Source organism: Capra hircus, chromosome 10 (assembly GCF_001704415.2).
Source record: "Capra hircus breed San Clemente chromosome 10, ASM170441v1, whole genome shotgun sequence".
In the NCBI taxonomy this organism is placed as follows: domain Eukaryota; kingdom Metazoa; phylum Chordata; class Mammalia; order Artiodactyla; family Bovidae; genus Capra; species Capra hircus.
Window position 1 is genome coordinate 41,839,398 of NC_030817.1, and position 12,726 is coordinate 41,852,123.

At 42.2% G+C, this 12,726-nt stretch overlaps 1 protein-coding gene across 2 annotated transcripts in view; it reads right to left on the reverse strand.

The window, feature by feature from the left end:
- SHC4 (SHC adaptor protein 4) overlaps positions 1–12,726 on the reverse strand; it is a 131,260-nt gene that overhangs the window by 79,506 nt on the left and 39,028 nt on the right. For both annotated transcript variants that reach the window (XM_005685801.3, XM_013967152.2), the window contains exon 2: positions 2,514–2,584. In XM_005685801.3, the coding sequence (XP_005685858.2) occupies positions 2,514–2,584 (71 nt within the window). The remainder of the gene's footprint in view (positions 1–2,513; positions 2,585–12,726) is intronic.

Consider the following 12,726-nt stretch of genomic DNA (forward strand, 5'->3'; position numbering starts at 1 on the left):
ACAGATGCCCAAGTCTTCATTCTGAACCATACTGATTCATATCAATCCAGTCTTCTCACTTCAGGCCCCTCACCTCATGATTTTCCCAGTTACCAGTCTCAGCACGCGGCACTCCCCTTTCCATGCCTGCTTTGAATTTGGCCTTAAAGAACCATACCTTGTGCTTCTGCTTCTGGCTTGCACTCTGGGTAATAATAACTCTGGTTCTTTCCCTAAGCTTCCTGGGGCCACTCTGGGTAAGGCTCTACTGGTTCACCTCTTCCATCCAGCTCACTATACGTGGAGGAGAGAGATACAGACAAGGAGTAGACAGCTTCTTGTGTCAAGGATGCCATAAATGGGACGAGCTTGGGCTTTCTGATTTGAAAAGATTTTTCCTGTTACTTTCAGAGACTTCTTCAACAGGTCTGAGATCCTGTAATGTCCTATTTCTAGATATTATTTTAAATATTTCTAGTATCTGGGATACTCAGCGATTCATGCAAAGAAATAGAAGAAAACAACAGAATGGGAAAGACTAGAGCTCTCTTCAAGAAAATTACAGATACCAAGGGAACATTTCATGCAAAGATGGGCTCGATAAAAGACAGAAATGGTATGGACCTAACAGAAGCAGAAGATATTAAGAAGAGGTGGCAAGAATACACAAAAGAACTGTACAAAAATGATCTTCATGACCCAGATAATCACAATGGTGTGATCACTCACCTAGAGCCAGACATCCTGGAACGTGAAGTCAAGTGGGCCTTAGAAAGCATCACTACAAACAAAGCTAGTAGAGGTGATGGCATTCCAGCTGAGCTATTTCAAATCCTGAAAGATGATGCTGTGAAAATGCTGCACTCAATATGCCAGCAAATTTGGAAAAATCAGCAGTGGCCACAGGACTGGAAAAGGTCAGTTTTCATTCCAATCCCAAAGAAAGGCAATGCCAAAGAATGCTCAAACTACCACACAATTGTACTCATCTCACATGCTAGTAAAGTAATGCTCAAAATTCTTCAAGCCAGGCTTCAGCAATACATGAACTGTGAACTTCCTGATGTTCCAGCTGGTTTTGGAAAAGGCAGAGGAACCAGAGATTAAATTGCCAACATCTGCTGGATCATGGAAAAAGCAAAAGAGTTCCAGAAAAACATCGATTTCTGCTTTATTGACTATGCCAAAGCCTTTGACTGTGTGGATCACAATAAACTGTGGAAAATTCTGAAAGAGATGACAATACCAGACCACCTGACCTGCCTCTTGAGAAACCTATATGCAGGTCAGGACGCAACAGTTAGAACTGGACATGGAACAACAGACTGGTTCCAAATAGGAAAAGGAGTACGTCAAGGCTGTATATTGTCACCGTGCTGATTTAACTTCTATGAGAGTACATCATGAGAAACACTGGGCTGGAAGAAGCACAAGCTGGAATCAACACTGCTGGGAGAAACATCAATAACCTTATATATTCAGATGACACCACCCTTATGGCAGAAAGTGAAGAGGAACTAAAAAGCCTCTTGATGAAAGTGAAAGTGGAGAGTGAAAAAGTTGGCTTAAAGCTCAACATTCAGAAAACTAAGATCATGGCATCTGGTCCTATTACTTCATGGGAAATAGATAGGGAAACAGTGGAAACAGTGTCAGACTTTATTTTGGGGGGCTCCAAAATCACTGCAGATGGTGACTGCAGCCATGAAATTAAAAGACACTTACTCCTTGGAGGAAAAGTTATGACCAACCTACATAGCATATTCAAAAGCAGAGACATTAAGTAAGTGGCCAACAAAGGTCCATCTAGTCAAGGCTATGGTTTTTCCAGTGGTCATGTATGGATGTGAGAGTTGGACTGTGAAGAAAGCCGAGCGCCGAAGAATTAATGCTTTTGAACTGTGGTGTTGGAGAAGACTCTTGAAAGTCCCTCGGACTGCGAGGAAATCCAACCAGTCCATTCTAAAGGAGATCAGCCCTGGGTGTTCTTTGGAAGGAATGATACTAAAGCTGAAACTCCAATACTTTGGCCACCTCATGTGAAGAGTTGACTCATTGGAAAAGACTCTGATGCTGGGAGGGATTGGGGGCAGGAGGAGAAGGGGACGACAGAGGATGAGATGGCTGGATGGCATCACGGACTCGATGGACGTGAGTCTGAGTGAACTCCAGGAGTTGGTGATGGACAGGGAGGCCTGGCGTGCTGTGATTCTTGGGGTCGCAAAGAGCTGGACACGACTGAGTGACTGAACTGAACTGAACTGAACTGAAGTATCTGGGAAAGCAGTTATTTCTCTGACTGCGTCATCTTATCAGTTCTCATATGAAATGCAGATGCTCTGCTGCACAATGGAGAAATCCTTCACATGATGAGTCAGAACCACTCACAATGTCACTGGGCTTTGTTCTACCTTCCAGCGTTACGAATAAAAACCCACAGTGCCTTTGAAGCCTTGCATGGAACTCCTGCAGGGAGAAACTCTTGTAACTTTAGACTATAGCCCTCCAAGCTTGTCAGATTTTTGTTCTCTTACCTTGTAACTTGGGTTCTCATTCCAAAATCCAGTGATCTCATTGATTGCAGCACTTCAATACAGCCCATGTACTGGAATAAGAGAAAAAAAAAAAAAAGAAGAAGAAGAACAAGTAGGAAAAATGGCACAAAAATAGTTCTCAGCATCAGAGGCGTTTTCCTGGGAAACACCTAAATCAGTTCCTGATAGCAAATCACATTTGCACATTCAGCCTACCATTGATATTTCTGACCATTAATGGACACACACCTTAAGCTTCAGTTCAGTTATAAAACATCAGCTAAATCCAAACTATTAATATGGTATCAGGGAAACGGCTGTCATCCCTGACAAATGTGAGCTCAGGGATATGAGAGCTTGGGCTCTGGGGACAGCCTGTGTGAACTGGAATCCTGACTTTGCCAGTTATTAGTTATGGAGCTTCAGCAAGTTACTCAATTTCTCTGCATCTCAGTTTTGCCACTAGCAACATAGGGATACAATTGTTGTGAGAGTTTAATTATTTAATCATTTCCTAAGGTGTTCTAAGAGCAGCGCATGGTACATATGGATGCTCAAATATTAAAGGAAACAAAACTAAATGTGAGACAAATAATACAGAAATATCCACTATTCTAGGGAGATAAAATAAGCATATAAATGCAGATAAACCAAAGCTTAGTAACGTAAGAAAATTCTACTTTTTGCAACCTCATGTATTCAGAGGATTCAAGGAAAGAAAAAGTCATGTCCTACACAAGGAAGGAGTAAATCTAGCTTGAACATAGAGTATTGGAAAAGGCACTGAGGCTCATAAAGCTAAAAGACAGTTAGTATATTTATATTTAATGTGGCAAAAGCGGATTACTCTGTGTTTGAGAAGCCTCATGTCAGCAGCAGTAGGAAGGTGGGTCAATAGCAAGGGAGTAAGTGAGGATGCTCCTCTTGAGAAGTAACAAAAGCTCACCCTGAGGAGGGATGGTGGGAAGGAGGGGACAGATTCAAGTGACATCTCGGAAATACATACTACACGATCCGGCAGTTGATTTGATCTAGAGAATAAGAGAGAAGGATGAGTCAAGGATGACTCAGACGTTTCCAGCCAGGGTAGCAGGGGGGACAGTGATTCCATTAACAGAAAGAAGAAAGCCAGGAGAAGGGAAGATGAGGTGATTTGGGACCTGTTCACTGAACGACACTGGTGGGGTATCCAGGAAACAGAAAGTTGAGAGTTAAAAACTGGATTCTGGAATCATGGAGAGGCATTAAGCCCAGAGAGGCAGGCTTAGTAGTCGCCCATGTAGCTCTGCCCGGTGAGGCAGTGGGAGTAATCCTCTTAGCCCAGCCTCAGTTGATGAGGGAGAGTGTTTTTCTCCGGGAATGAGCTCGGAAATGCGATGAGAGCCAAGCGGTCTGATTGAAAGTGATCTGCTTCCTGTTTAGCTTTCCCTTGGAAGCCTTCTAGCCTCCTTCTGCTTGTGGAAAGATGGCGGGAGCTGGGGGTGCCTCTCCAGACACTCCTGGAGTATTTCTCCAAGCATTTCTCAGCGAATTCTGTACATTTCGCATTCTAAGAGCAGGTCAGTGCACCAAGTGTTGTCTAGAGCCTTGTGTAGGGGAGTTTGCTGGTCAAGACAGTTGCCAGCCAGGTTCCTGTGCCTCACATTCTTCATGGGAGCTCCAGTACTGACACCTAAGCCCTGTGTTTTCTGGCTCTGTCACCCTGCTCCTGTGCTTCTATTCCTCAAATACAGCCAGCTCTTTCCAAACACAGGGCCTTTGCCCGAGCTGTTCCATTGCCAGCTCTGCCTAGATCCTCCCCACTGCTCTGTAAGACTGACTCCTTTTTATCCTTCAGGTTTTAATTCAGATGTCACTGCCTCAGAGACCCTTCCTAGCACCCTTCATCACAGCCCCCCATTTGCCATCATGCCACTAATAATCAAGTTTACTTGTTAACTTGCTTATTACCTGTCTTCATTCCCTTGACTGTAACCATCACAAGAGCAAGGACCATGATCACCATGGAATTCCCAACACCCAGGACAGTGCCTGGGCCACAGAAGGTACCCAATAAATACTGGATCAAAGAATACAAGAGGCTTCTACTGTTCAGCTCCAACAGTAGTTTAAAATGAGCAGAGGGAGGTGAATTTCTCACTGTTTGTTCTCTCCATCCTGGAGGATGAGGAAGGAGTATAGCTGAACTGAGGTCTCAGAAAGAGACTTGAGGGGAAGGTGGGGAGAAAAGGCCTGACTCCCCAGGTGTTCCAGGTGTGGGGAAAACCCTGAGTGATAAAGCTGATAGGAGGGGGAAACGAGGCAAAGCGTGAAAGCTGGGGCAGAGATGCTCTGAGCCTCAACAGCTCAGTGAGGGAAGGTGTCAAATGGGGCAGTTCTCACAGTGATGTGAGTCACCGACTGTGGGATTCCGGTTAACAAGGGAAGCGGTTTTTAGTGGAGAGTAGGAGAGGAGGACAGAGAGAGAGGGAATCTTCCAAGCTTTGTTCTTCACTTTTAATTGGAGTTTATCCTGGCGTGCTGCAGTTCATGGGGTCGCAAAGAGTCGGACACGACTGAGCATCTGAACTGAACTGAAGTTGCTTTACAATGTTGTATTAGCTTCTGCCGTGCAGCAAAGTGAGCCAGCTATACATAGACATCTACCCCCTCTTTTCTGGATTTCCTTCCCATTTAGGTCACCACAGAGCACTGAAGAAAGTTCCCTGTGCTATACAGTAGGTTCTCACTAGCTATCTATTTTATCCATAGTTGTGTATAAATATAAGGTTTTGTTTTTAATCACACTTCATGGCGAAAACCACCTCAGTTCCGTCCTTCTAGGGCAGCCCAAGGAGTTGTTGCCAAACCACCCCCCTTCACTGAAACCTCTGTTTCGCTTCACATACTTGTCTGTCAGCAACGGCACACCTTCTGCCGGCCTCGCTGTGGGAAACGTGAGTCACAGTCTGAGACGATCGTGACAGTGAGCACATTCCCCATCCACCCCGGGCATGTGAGGTGGAAGGCACTCGGGGCAATGTGAAGGGAGAAAATCAATGCCCGCTTTTTTTTCCACAATGACTCTGAAGCCCAGATGCACCTGGTCCTCCCATTGACTCACTCAGCCCATTTCTCAGAAACCATCGCTGTGAAGAAGCAGGGAGGGCACAGTGCATAAAAAGACTGTCAGTATCTGTGTTTAGGTACCTGACTAAACAAGCGGCAAGTGGCTGAATGTCCAGGCCTGAGGGAGCAAGAGTTTGGTTTGTCGATGTCAGTATAAACTAACCCTACCTCTCAATCACGTATTAAGTGTAGGTCTGCAAAGACACGGTCTCTGTTCTCAAGAAACATAGCCCCATGAGAATAGGACAATCATGAAAGAGATGATTTATCTTTTCTTTCTATGAGGTTAGTCATGGTTAATTCCATTTAATAGATGAAGAAATTAAGCCCTATTAATGGGAAATGGCTGGCTCAGTTTCACTTATTCAGTGAGACTGAATCAGGGCTTATTCTGGAGGCTGCAGTCCATTTCTGGGAACCTGTGTGTGAGCCTTGTGGGACAGGAAAATTGAAAAGAGAGGAGGTCATCCAGCTGCCCCCTCTGCCTCTTCCTTTGGTCTTCCGAGGTGGGAAAGAAGGTGACCCACCTGGGGGCCCCGTGGTAAGAGTAGGCATGAATCCAAGCTCTTCCGGAGCCAGCAGGATGTGGCACCCGAAACAGAAGACACACCCTAATACCTGACCCTGTGATGGGGAGAGGACACTGAAGACCTTTATTCAAGGTATCGGGGTGGTAAGAACGTGACAGCACTCAGACAACCTTTCCATTCAGCACCTGACAGATGGCTCACCTAGATCCCAGCTCATGCACTCCCTTCTTGCCTCAGGGCAGTCATAATATTTTTGTACTGTCTGAGCTTAAACCACTTGTTTCTAAGGAGAGGTGAACAGTCTATTCATGGCCTGTGTATCTTGGGCTTTGCATTCCAGAGAAGAAATTATTACTGGGGTTTTCAGAGAACAGGAATGAGAGCTGGTTTGTGGAAACTTTTCATCCTGACTCTTACAGAATGATGACCTTCAAAGATCTAAAGAAAAAGGATATATATTCTTATATCCTCAGAAAAAAATGTCTGAAGGATACATATTACCTCTGGGAATGGAAGAGAGGCAAACTTTTACTTTTTACTTTACATTTTTGTATTGTTTGTGTTTGAAAAAATAAGTAAGTGGTATAATTTTAGAGTTCAAAAGTTAAATAATGTCTACCACTTAATCTCTTGGAGTCACAATTTATTAATTACCAAGTAAGGTTAAATCTCTTGGTTTTCAATGGCATTTTCCCTTCCTTAGAATGAGCCTGTCCTTGTGCTAGATGGTAGAAGCCACCAACATGGCCTAAAGACATTGCAGGATTTTTCTGCCACCTCTAAATAGCATCCAATCTTTCCCATTAAAAACAGGGGAAGTGGGAAGAGGACAACCTTGAGACACTGTCTCCACTTCCTTACTTTCAACTCACGCTTCAACTACTACAGTAGCTTCCAGTCTCAAGACTCTATTGAAACTCCCTGAGCAAACCAATGATCTTGTCCACTCTAGTGACCTGTTCTAGCCTCTGGTTCACATACTCTTCCCTTTCTTTCAAACCCCTCATCCAACCAGGGGCCAAATTCCATCAATTTAGTCATCTCTCATATCTGCTCTCGTTAAGGCACACTCTGTCTCTCAACTGCAATAGAGTGGACTCCCATCATATGAATGTTTGATTTACTCAGTTCAACTACTGTATCAGCCTGACCTGCAGAAAGTAAAAGATCAGTCCCTTTATTCAGCCCCTCAGCCCTCAACTCTACTATTCAAACTAGACTTGACTTCTGCCCCAGGGAAAAGGGACCTCTCTGCAAATTCAAACAGAGATAGAAGCCATTGACTCTGAACTGAACCTTGATGGTCCCAGGTGCACAGGTGTTACAGAGATTTCAGAGATTTCCCAGTGTATTCTTTATTCCACCTGATTTTCACCCTAGTGATGAATTTAGAATGTAACCCCCTCTAAGAAGGAGTCTCTGGTGTCCCACCCTCTGAATCTGCCTTTCCCAGTGTAGCCAGCACCTTACTGAAATGCAGGTGTACCATGATAGCACTCCACCCTATCACACCTCATTCCCACTTAAAACTCTCACAGATCCCCCACCTTCTTAAAGCAGAGCTTCTCAAACTTTAGAGAACTTTGGCATTACCAAGGATACTTAAATGGAAGATTTTAAAAAACAGATTTCTGGGGTTCTGAAAAATTCTGCTTCAGTTGGTCCACAAGAATGCGTTTTATTAAGGACTCATGGATTCTGCTACAGCAGGTCCAAGAATTACACTTTGGAGAAAACATCAGTCTTCAGGAAGAGGTCTTACTTTCTTAGCTAAATGGACAAGGTCCCTAACTATCATCGTTCAAAAGTCACTTCCATGAAGCCTCTCCTCTTTTCCTCCTTTCTTTTTTAAATTTTATTTATTTATTTACTTATGGCTGTGCTGAGCCTTTGTTGTTGCTTGGGCTTTTCTCTAGTTGCAGCGAACAGGGGCCACTTTTCATTGCAGTGGCGTGTCTTATCGCCAAACACAGGTGCAAAGGTACGCAGGCTTCAGTAGTTGCGGTGCATGGGGTTAATAGCTGTAGTTTGCAGGCTCTAGAGCACAGGCTCAGTGGTTGTGGTACAGGGCTTAGCTGCACACGGATCCTCCTAGACCAGGGATCAAACAGTTTCCTGCATTGGCAAGCAGATTCTTTACCATGAGTCATCAGGGAAGACCTTTTTCTCCTTTCTTACCTTCAGTCTGACCACTCCCTTCTCTGGACCCTCCTCCACACACTGTATGGACATCCAGAAGACCTTTTATAAAATATTAATTGTCCATATGGCTTTTTTGGCCAGTGTGTCTATACTTCTTTTGGAATAGGAATGGTGTCTGTTTCTTCTTTGTATCCTCAGTATTGAGCCTAGCTCACCAATGCTCCTGAGATGAATGAGTAAAACGCAGCTTGAACAACTTATAAGAAAAGATGGGATGTGTATATAAAAATAATTATATTAAAGGTTTAGATCATATTAATCCTTTTTGTAAACTGAATCTCCTCTAACAATTTTCAAAAGGAATAATCATAAAGGTCAAAAGCTCAGTGCTTAATAATTAAGATATTAATGAGTAAATGGATCCAGACAGAAGAAAGTAATGAGATACAGGCAAATCTGGAACTATAGAGAATACAAGAAAGACAAAACCCAAGCTACTTACTCTAGCCCCTTGTTGCCATTTAAGAAACCAGATCTGATTTTTCAAGAGAAGTCAGAAATAAGACTTAATGAATTTTCCTAAATTTTAAAACCAACAGTTCACAATGAACAATCCAAAAATTAAATTTTAAAAATTACATTATGAATAGAATTAAAAACAATAAAATATTTACAAATAAATTTAACACAATAAATGCAAAACTCAGATTTGAAAACTATAAAGTATTGTTGAAAGAAATTTAAGAAGACCAAAATAATTGGAAAGACATTCCAAGTTCATGGATCAGAAGACTTCATGTTAAGATAGTAATATTCCTCGAACTGATCTATTGACTCAATTCCTGGCAAAATACCAGATGGCTTCTTTGCAGAAATTGACAAGCTGATCTTAAAATTCACATGGAAATTCAAGAGACCCAGAAGGGCCAACACAATGTTGAACAAGATAAAAGTTGGAGAACTCACATGTCCCAATTTCAAAACTCCTGACACAGCTGTACAATCAAAACAGGTGTGGTAATTACATAAGGAAAGACATCTAGATCAGTGAAATAGAATTGACAGTCCAAAAATAAACCCTCATGTGCTCAGTAGCTTCAGTCATGTCCACCAAGTGAATTTTCATGAGGGCACCAAAACAATTTAAGTGGGGAAAGAACAGTGTTTTCAACAAAGAGTGCTGGAGCAATTGGATATTACAGAATGAAATAACATACAAAAGAATGAAATCAGATCTCTATTCCACATCATATGCAAAAATAAACTAAAAAATGTATCTAAGATCTACACATGGGAATTAAAATGACAATACTCTTAAAAGAAAATATGCAAAAATTATCATAACCTTGGCTATGACACCAAAAGTACAAGCAACCAAAGAAAAAAATATATAAATTGAATCTTATAAAATCAAATACTTTCATACTTCAAGGGACACTATCAAGAAAATGAAAAGATCACCCACAGAATGGGAGAAACTGTTTGCAAATGATTTATCTGATAAGGGACTTGCATCTATAATACATAAAAAACACTCACAACACAATAGCAAAAAGACAGCAACACAATTTTTAAATGGACAAATGATCTCAATGGACATTTCTCAAAATAAGATATACAAACGGCCAGTAAGCACAGGAAAAACTGCTCAATGTCATTCATCACTAAGGAAATGCACATCAAAACCACAATGATGTACCACTTCACACTCTTTGGAATGGCTATAATTTAAACAAACAAACAAACTGAAAATAGCAAGTGTTGCAAAGATATAGAGAAACTGGAACCCTCATACATTGGTAATGGGAATATAAAATGGTGAAGACACAAGGGAAAACAACCTGGCAGTTTCTCAGAAAGTTAAACTTGGAACTACCATAAGGTCCAAAAATTCCGCTCCTAGATATTCACTCATGAAAAGTGAAAACACAGGTCCACACACAACCTTTCACTCAAATGTTCACAGTAGCATTAGTCATAAAAACAAAAAGTAGGAGCAACGTGAACATCCATCAACTGATGAATGGATCAGTAAAAAGTGGCGCACCATGTCATGGACCTGTGTTTGGCAATAAAAAGGAAAGGAAACACGAAAAACGGTACAACATGGATGAACTTTGAACATATTTTTCTAAGGGAAAGAATGCAGCCACAAAAGACCACATACTGTGTGATTCCATTTATATGAAATAACTAGAATAGATAAATCCACAGAGCTAGAAAGGAAGGCTGGAAGGTTTGAGGGGGTGCGGTGTGAGTGCTACAGGTTACAGAGTTGGTTTGGGAGTTGCTAAGAACGTTCTAATATTGGTGGTGACTGCACAACTCTATGAATATACTAAAATCCATTGAATTGTATACTTTATATGGGTGGATTATATGAAATGTAATTATATCTCAATAGAATTATTATCAAGCAGTAACAACAATAGGCCAAACAAATAATATCTGCAGGCAGTGTGTGATCCTGATATAAACTATTCAGGAAATATATGTAGATGGATGAATAATCCATCTGTGAATAAGGCTTCAGATCATTATAGTTGTTTGAAATCTTCAGCACCCTTGAGGCAGAGTTCATTGCTCTTCCTTTGGGCTCCGAGAATATCTTGGTCACACCCGAAGGTTGTACTCACCCAGTGATGCTGCTATCTATCTATTTAAATGTCTCTGTCTGCCCACTGCTAAACTGTGTGCTTCTCAAGGGCAGGGAATGAGTCTTAGTCATCATTATCCCCAGCACCTCTTACGGGGTAATAAATGATTTATTTGAATGAAGGAGCCAAGAAATAATGTTCAGGAAGTCTCAAAATAACCTGCATCCTAACTGGACCATCTGTAATGTGTTCTTTCTTAAAGGGGCATATTTCCAGTTAAAATAATCCTGAAATAAAGCTGGTCAAAGCCCTCCTTACGCCAGGTTTGAGTTGGGTGTGTGTCATGTGAGAAGGGAGTGGAAAATCCTCCCCCATTCAGTGCAGCACCAATCCATGAAAACCTGGGGCAGGTGGATGCTGGGGAGGGGGACTCTGCCTCTAGAATGGGGAGCAAGTTTAGAGGGAATTCAGTGAGACAAGCCTCAACGGAAGAGGCACAAGTGGTCCTGGCAAACACTGCATTTCTTCTTCTTTTTTTAAAAAATTGAACTATGGTTGATTTATAATATTTTGTTGGTTTCAAGTATATAGCTTCAGATTCTTTTCCATTATTGGTTATTACATGATATCATTCTTTTGAATATAGTTACTTCCCTATGCCACACAGTAAATCCTTGCTTATCTACTTTATATAGAGTGATATGTATCAATTATTTCCATACTCCCAATTGATCCCCCCCCCAACCCTTTCCCCTTTGGGAAAGTTTGTTTTTTGTCTAAGAATCTATTAACACCACCTTTTCTTAGATGGGCTTCCCTGATAACTCAGTTGGTAAAGAATCCGCCTGCAATTCAGGAGACCCTGGTTTGATGCCTGGGTCAGGAAGAACTGCTGGAGAAGGGATAGGCTACCCACTCCAGTATTCTTGGGCTTCCCTTGTGGCTCAGCTGGTAAGGAATCTGCCTGCGATGTGGGAGACTTGGGTTCAATCCCTGGGTTGGGAAGACCCCCTGGAGAAGGGAAGGGCTCCCCCCTCCAGCATTCTGACCTGGAGCATTCCATGGGCTGTACAGACCATGAGGTCTCAAAGAATCAGACAGGACTGATTTCTTAGACGATCTTACAGCACCTTTGAAACTTCCCACCAAGAGCACAAGGCTGCTGACACCTTCTTGCTCTCCACCACTCTCTGTCCTCTTGTATTTGCTTTTCTTCAGAGTATTTACTGCCTACAACAACGTTTGCTGATAGTCTGTCTCCCCGACTAGAAGATTAGTAGCAGACAACAGGACTGCTCTATTCCCAACAACTAGAATACTGTCTGGTATACAGTAGTCCCTCAAAGAAAACTTCAGTTGATTAAAACCTGAACAGGTCTTTAAAATCCAAACATCTACCCTGATGAAAACTCCTTCTGCTCCAGGTTCAAGAGCCTGAAAATCTGAATTTGATCACGCATTCCCACTGGGGTCTTTGCAACTAGGGAATTTCAACACTCTGAGTCCTTTGTATTTACAAAGATGGAATCTTCTAAAGTAAGCTGTGCGTTCTGCTGGTCCTTCCAAAAGAAGGAAGGGTTCTCCAGGGTTCTCTCTATCTCCAGGGTTCCTGTCCAAGGCAAAGCAGGGCTGTGAAGGGAGCTAACCCTAGCACTCTGGCCCAGATCTCATAGATGCTCTTCCCCTGCTAATTAGATGCCTTCACCAACAGCAAATGAAGAAGCACCTATATTCTAAAATTCCATTCCTAGTCCCGCTAAGGCAAGCAGAACTGACAACATCTTAAAAATAATCTCCTGGGGGGGTTTTAGAATTAATAAGGGCATTTTTAAGTTT